Source organism: Trachurus japonicus, chromosome 21, assembly GCF_045865225.1.
Source record: "Trachurus japonicus isolate A0001 chromosome 21, Traja_1.0".
Lineage (NCBI taxonomy): Eukaryota > Metazoa > Chordata > Actinopteri > Carangiformes > Carangidae > Trachurus > Trachurus japonicus.
This window is the reverse complement of record NC_140927.1, coordinates 19,581,702-19,589,125: the sequence shown is the minus strand read 5'-3', so window position 1 is coordinate 19,589,125 and position 7,424 is coordinate 19,581,702. Positions and strand designations below refer to the sequence as shown.

Sequence of the window (7,424 nt, the reverse complement as noted above, 5' to 3'; positions counted from 1 at the left end):
TAGAGGTTACTATTGATTCATGTAGATCTGCCTGTAATGATTATATTTATCAGGATATGATTTCTGGCTCGTTAATTAATTTATCTCTTGTCAGAAAGTGCAATCTGACCAATAAGAATGGCCTACCAATAGCTAATAATTTGGCATATTTGAACAAAGAAACACCCAAATGGGTAAGTGGCTATAAAAAATTTAAAAAAAAGTCTATCAATTATGTGTCCTCTGTCCATGCACATACACTGTAGGCCCATGTCCTCTAGAGGGAAGCTGCTGACTTTGCCACATGTCCCCCGCCGCAAATTTTTAACACGAATAAGAAAAAAGACGGAAACTCGGTTGGTTGTTTGACGAGAATCTAGGGAAGTGTAGTTTTCTCTCTGCAGCTCTCACGCCTACGTCTATTGAAGAGCGGCATCTGTTACCCTACAATTCCCGACATGCCTGCTGGTTGCAGCGCGCCGTGAACGCTGCTGAATGACAAGTGAATTTCTTATTTAACTAAAACACTACTGTGTCTTTTATCAAGACCAGCAGGGGAGCTTCATTTTCATCTCCCGCTAAGAAAAAAGTAAGTCCCACTTAGCTGTCACTAAAACGAGTTTAACGATGTGGCCCGGTTGACTGTTGACACGGAGGATAAACTTCGTGTTTTCATGTTGTGATGCAGCTAGCTGGTTTTAAAAGAGTAAATTGACCGAGTGTTTGTTTGACCAGCTTCCGGTAGCGACGAGTTTGTGTTTGGTTGTCAAGTTTAACTTGATTAACCTGTATTTTTTTTAACGGCTGTGGTGGAAATGAGGAGCTACAGATAGACGACGAATTAAAGTAAAATACAGTAAATGAATGGTGAAATGTTGACAAGCGGTCTGACTTGTGTGACTGGTATGAAAAGGATGTTTACCTGCTCACCCTTGAGAACACCTGTAGCAAACTAAAAATGTCAAAACTAAAATGTCTTAATACAAGAAACTATAAAGTTGAAGACCCAGTCCCATTGTGGTCCTTCGTAAGACAGAGTTGTGCTGAAATGTTGTCATTGGGTCAATAATCGTGCCAATTTTTTTTAAAATAACGTTACAGAAATGAAACTTACAAGTTTCAATTTGTGATGGGACAGACATACATTTTAGATTTCCCACCTGCCATTACTTGACCTTTTTAAAAAGTTGTGACAGCAAAATATTTTCTCTCAAGTGCCAAGGTAGAGTAGGCTACACCTGTCCCTGGCACCTCTGACCTTTTAAAACTTTTGAAATACACTGGATCTTTGTTCTTATTAGTATTATCCACCACAGTGACTGAGTTGTGGTTTCATGGATACACTGTTTGGCAAAGGCAGCATCAAAACTGCTGGAGTAGCTGTTTGTAAGGATGCTCTCTTCTTGGGTTTCAAATCCATCACAATTTCCCTTTGGAAACGTTCTCTATATAAAGTCCAGATCCGATCATGCAGCCTACATCTTGATCTTGGTCATGGTCTTGGTTGATCAAGGTCAGGGGAATCCAAACCCAACACAACCCCTGAATAAGATATTCTGAATTATCTGTAGTTTTTCCGCAGACTTTCAAACCATAGACCCCTAAATTCAATCCGACACCAAACTAAAGCATTTCATACTAAGAGAATTAACCAGTTTTGTACTAAACTACCAAAGATCTTGCTCTGTGATCCATGACAAGTTTCGACACGTATTGACTTTGTGCCAACTGGCACTGTGAAGGTGTTGTTTTTCTATCTGTAGTTAGTTACACCAGTTGGGCATCTCATTTAAATTTGACTTAATCTAAAATTTATTTGGAAATGTTGAGTTGTGTTAGAGTTACTGTTGGACTGTAGGTTGCATAAGCAACCCCATTTGAATAGGTCTTTTGGTATTTGATAAAGAATTGATAATGAAAATAATCATTCGTCTCTTACTACATAGCACAGAGGAAGCTTGAGTGGATGTTTCACAAGACTGTTGGGTAAAAGTTGGGCGCTGACTCAGTTGAGCATTTCTTAACATCACCAGCAAAGGCATTACCTTTTTAATTGCTTGATGCTAATAATTCATTAAATCTCACAAAGATAATAATTTTTCCTGTTTTTTTGTTTTTGTTTTGTACAGTACTGCCATGAGGAGTCTTTGGTCTAAAGCCAGTGTCTTAGGTTCAGTGTCCGTAGCTTTCGGCTCAATGCTGTGGTCACAGAAAAAGACCAGTCCAGACGAGGTAGCTTCCTGTTCCTCCCCTGCTGACCCAAATCCAGATTCTCCCTACGAACTAAAACTGGTCCAAGTCCTGTTCCGACATGGTGCTCGAACTCCACTGAAGTCAATACCTGATGTCATGGAGGTAAATCCCCTCAACCAATGTAATGCTTATGTCTTTTTTAAAAGAAGCAATGCCACCTAACATCTCTAAATAAACAACTGTGCGATTCCTTGTTTGTGTCGTCAAAGGTCCAGTGGGTGCCGACGCTCTTGAAGCCTCCAGCACACACCGACATAAACTATGTGGTGACAGATCTTCAGGGCGGCCCCAGACCCTCTGCTCCTGTAGAGGACAGCTATCGAAAAAACATACTGACTGTGAGTAGGTGTGTTTTGTGTTGTTGAATTCAGTCAGACAGCAAAAGGGATGACGGGACGCATTCAGGTGCAGAGACTTGTGTAGTCGCTTGCTGGTAAGGTGCTTTGTGGGAAGGTAAAAGCGGGGGGAACACAAGGAACTCAAACCGTCTCTAAAATTTTAAACAAAATATTCAAGTGTAAACCATCCTAAAGTTTCAAAAATGTCCACACTCATAAAATTAAAGGAAAGTGATGTAAAACAAAAAAAAGCCAAGGATCTGCTCCTTTTATTGGATCAGCACTAAAATTGAACTGGCCTGTGCCCCATCTGTCCACCCCCTTTGGTGCTAATTGGTTCAGTTCTTGTGTAATACACCTAATAAACAGACACTGGTGAAACTTAACCCCCTTGGCTATGGTAATTCTGACAAGCCAGTGGGACATTGTCACATCTGAAATTTAGACACATCACAGCAGGAACAGCACAGGCTGAGTAGCATATTGATGTCACTCAATGTAGTTGTGCCAGTGTAGAATAGTTTAGACACTCACTGAGACCAGGGAGTCGTCAGTAATATCAGTTGTCGCCACCAAGGAGGTTATGTTTTCACCCAGGCCTGAGATGTCATTTTTTTCCTGATGTCTGACACGAGTCTTATCAGAGGTCTTCAGAGGTCTATGTTGGCTGAATGCCCTTGTAGCTGCACTAGTGCTTTTCTTGCTTTGACCAACCTGTTGTGAAAAAGACCTGTAACAAGTGATTTTCACCGACTTACAGATGTGAAGCATCCTCTGGGCTCAGGAAGTCCCATGCTCACATATTCATTCTTCAAATGTGTTAGCTTTCCCCCTCTAGTGGCCACTAAGATTCATTACAAAAATGACATATGGCATTAAATCAGGTTCATTCATTCACCTTCTCTCTGTAATACAGTTGAACTGTGTGTGGAGCTTCCTAGTGAGATATTGTGACACTGTGTCCATGGAAATCTCAGTTTTCTGTGCTGAGTTAGCTGCTTTGCTAAAGAGGTTTAACTCCACCAGAGTCAGCTTTGCGAAGTAAATCCCACAGTTTGGACTCCTGCCATGCTTGTAACACATTTACTTTGGATTCCTGCAATGCAATCGCAGGTGTGCGTCTTGTCGGGCTAAGCCACGCGTGTGAGTAAAACTTGATCCTGTTTGTCGCGTTTGGCAGGGCGGCACGTTCCCCGGTCAGCTGACCACAGTGGGCATGCAGCAGCTGTATGAGCTGGGCAAGAGGCTAAGGAGGAAATACGTCGAGGAGATTCCCTTCCTCAGCCCCACCTTTAGCCCATCGGAGGTTTAGTAAGTGCTGCACACCACGACACATAGCAGCAAAACACTTTTCTGTACTCTGCAGATTTGATGCATTGAGCTTGCGAGTGCGGGACAAAAGATATCGGCCTAAATGCTTCCCCACTTTTTGGTTGGCTGCCTTCCATAACCTCTTGTTTTCCATTTTCAGCGTGCGCTCCACCAACATAGTGAGGACCATTGAATCTGCCAAGTGCCTGATAGCAGGGCTCTTCCAACAAAAACAAAGAGGTAGGGTGGAGAAACCCACGTACAATGTTATTTATTCTATTCTGGTTCTCATCTCATCTGTTTGTGCAATTTTCCGCTTCTGCTTTAAGAAATCGTGCATATTCTAACAACGGAGGCAGAATCTGAAGTCCTGTATCCAAACTATCACGGGTGCAAGCTGCTCAAATTACTTGGCAGGTACGTATAGTGAATTTTCATCCTGGGCACACAGTCAGGCCCAGGCCGTCCGTCCTATGCATCCGTCACCCAAAACTGCAACCTAGAATAATGTGTTGTGCAAAATTATAAGCAGGGTTGAGATGCTCCTGACAGGTTGTCATGGTGAATCTGTGTTTCGCGGCTGACTCTGTGTGTGTTCTGTGCAGCCACCGCTGGGCAGAGTCGTCCACCCTGCCAGACATTGCAGCAGACCTGCAGAGCATCCAGAGCGCGCTGGGCATCGCTGCTCACCAGCACGTCGACTTCATCCTCATTAGGGACGACATGGTTGCCAGAGAGGTGACACCGCCATCTCACGATTCGTATGACTTTTATTAGGTCTCACCACTAGCTATCAGAATATGTATGATTTATTATTATTATTAAGACTTAGCTTCACCTGAGGCTGCAACAGAGCAAGCGGCTTGTTATGTAAGATGAAGCTACACGACAGGGTTCAGTAAGTTTATAAAGTTGAAAAAAAAAGGCTGATCCAGCAGGATTTGACTGTTAACATGGTGTGTTTAATTGAAGCTATCTTAAAATAGATGTGTCAAAGTGTCAAATCCTAAACTCAGTCAGTGAAAGAAATGTTTCTTTTCTTTTCTTTTCTTTTTTCCTCTCCAGCCAGAGCCGAACACGGCAAACACGCCTTACATGCTTGCTAATTGTGCTCCATCTGGTATCACTTACAACTCATTCATAATAACAGACAGGTTAAAGCGCCGTGAGCCGTATTCTACCTAAACAGAAATTAAAGCTACTTCACGATTTGAAATGGTTTAAATCATTTAATATTGACAGCGTTCACGACAGAACTGTACGGAAATTAATTATAACCAAGGGGAAAATGGAAAATGTCTCTCGATATGATGACAGCGCTGGAAAAGAGAAGGTGCAGAAACGTCACCTCAGCACTTGACGGCCAATTGTGACCGTGTCGCTTCTGCACATTAACAGACACACGGCCTGCCCTGCCCACCAGTGCTGGACACCTGGAGGAGTACAGTGGAGCAGAGAGCCGTGGACATGATCTGCCATATCTACGAACCCAGCAAGAGGTCAGGTTAAACAAAGTCAGCAGAGGGTTGAGTGTTTTGAAATGGTAAATTCAGAGAACAATAACCCCTCTATCAGTGTCGATAAGGAGCATTTACTCGTATAGAGTTCAACAGGCCACTTTTTTGCTGTGTTTTTGCCATGCAGGGAGAACTTGCAGTTGTCGGTTGGACCACTGCTGCACATATTGTTAGCCAACTTTGACGAGAAGCTACAGGAGACACCATCTGAGTCCAACAGGTCGGACACCTCACAATAAACACACCCATTTGCACACATCCTGATTATGATTGATTTGGTCTTGATATGGTCTGCTGTTAAAATCCTCTCTCAAACAGGAAGATGTTTTTATACTCGGCACATGACACCTCTCTGATGCCCTGTCTGATGGCTCTGGGGATTTTTGACATGAGATGGCCACCGTACGCAGCCGATATCACTCTGGAGCTGCACCAACACCGGCAGACCAAAGAAGCCTTCATCAAAGTGTCGTACATAGGCGAGGTAGGCGATGAGAATGTGTCCACGTTTATTTGAGAAGCTGTTTTTTGTTCTTTGTGATTTACTTAGGATTTTGTGTCTTTCTGTAGGATCAACTGATTCCAGGCTGTAGTGGAGTCTACTGCCCCCTGCAGGAGTTCAAACAGGCCCTGTCAGGATACTCACTGAGCTTTGAACACTACCAGTCACTTTGTGACAACACAGAGGGCAAGACCAAGCCCTGAACCCTCAACAGACCTTCACACCTGAACACAGTGACAATACACTCTCACAATCGTGCACCGTTTCTTTCCTCATCATTCACGTCCTTAGTTTTCACTCCATCCATCATTATACTCTCACACTGTCAGACATTGTGGGGGAAAGTCCTGGATTACAGCCTCCTTTAGTTTACATTAGGCTTTTCAGTCCATACAGCTAAATTAATACACTGGTAATGACACACTGGCAAGTGCATGTGCATCATGATTTTGCGATGCTTAGTGCATAGGTTTCCTTTGGATGCGCCTAATTTGTTTTGTTTTAAGATTAAAGATGGCTGTTACTCTGTTTCTCTTACTGTCAACAAACACCAAAAGACTAAAACCAACAATTTTGTGCAAAATATTTAAGAGCTATTTAAAAAATGCATAGATTTTAATTTTGTAATTTTCCTAAAATAACATAACAAGGTTTTGCAATCGCTACTCAAAAGTAGTGAGGAGCAAGTTGAGCCACTGGAGTTGTGAAATTTCTGTTCATGTTATAAAGGTTTTTAGACAACATTTTGTGTCTGGCACAAAGGAATAAACTCAGTCATGCTTTGCCAACAGGTGACCTTTGTTAGCAGGATAAACATTGGTTTTGCTCTTTGTTGACAAGAAAAACAGGTTATCAGCCTTTGTCATCAAAGTATTTACACTTGAACAATGTGGCATCATAACAGCCTCTATGTAATTGCTGATGCAATTCAGTCATATTTCATTCCTCAGGGGAATACTAAGCATTTCATGTACTGTATCTGTTTATTGACAAACGGGTGGAGAGAGCGGATCGTACATTAGTGTGTAGATGGATGTCTAAACCATGTAGAACCTGCAGGAAGGAAATTTGTGTTCAGGTTTGCCTTCTTGTGGGGATTGATGATAGTATCAGACCACAGTCTCAAGTATGCACGAACACAGGCACATTACATAGACCTGAGTGTTAGTGTGTTACAATGATACATATACCTCATCAGCAGATTTTTCCCATGACCTGCTGTTTAAAATGTTGCGTTTGGTTTGGATTGCTGAGGCATAAATAAATAATTTGATCAATGTTATGTCTCTTTTTTTTTGGTTCACACCACATAAGGGGCTCTTCCTACCAGCAAAGTAAACAGCTAGTTTAGACCAGTTCAAATGCAACAACAAGCTTGCATCTATTTTGAAAGTGTGGTGTCCTCTGAAAATAGCTCTCACTTAAGTGCCTCCTGATAAAATGTCAACTTGGCAATGCTGCGTCTTAGTATGACTTGTTCTAACTGAATGTTGGTAAGCTGGTCTGACGTGTATAATGACAAAG

General features: G+C 42.3%; 1 protein-coding gene across 1 annotated transcript; it reads left to right on the top strand.

Moving 5' to 3' along the window:
- Positions 1-422: 422 nt before the first annotated feature.
- Positions 423-7,178, top strand: acp6 (acid phosphatase 6, lysophosphatidic). Its single transcript, XM_085765346.1, has 11 exons — positions 423-568; positions 2,109-2,334; positions 2,442-2,570; positions 3,751-3,881; positions 4,042-4,121; positions 4,211-4,298; positions 4,487-4,619; positions 5,280-5,380; positions 5,526-5,618; positions 5,717-5,882; positions 5,969-7,178. Exons 2-11 carry the CDS (start codon positions 2,116-2,118, stop codon positions 6,101-6,103), a joined length of 1,275 nt encoding a protein of 424 aa, XP_085621472.1. The 5' UTR covers positions 423-568; positions 2,109-2,115; the 3' UTR covers positions 6,104-7,178.
- Positions 7,179-7,424: the final 246 nt, after the last annotated feature.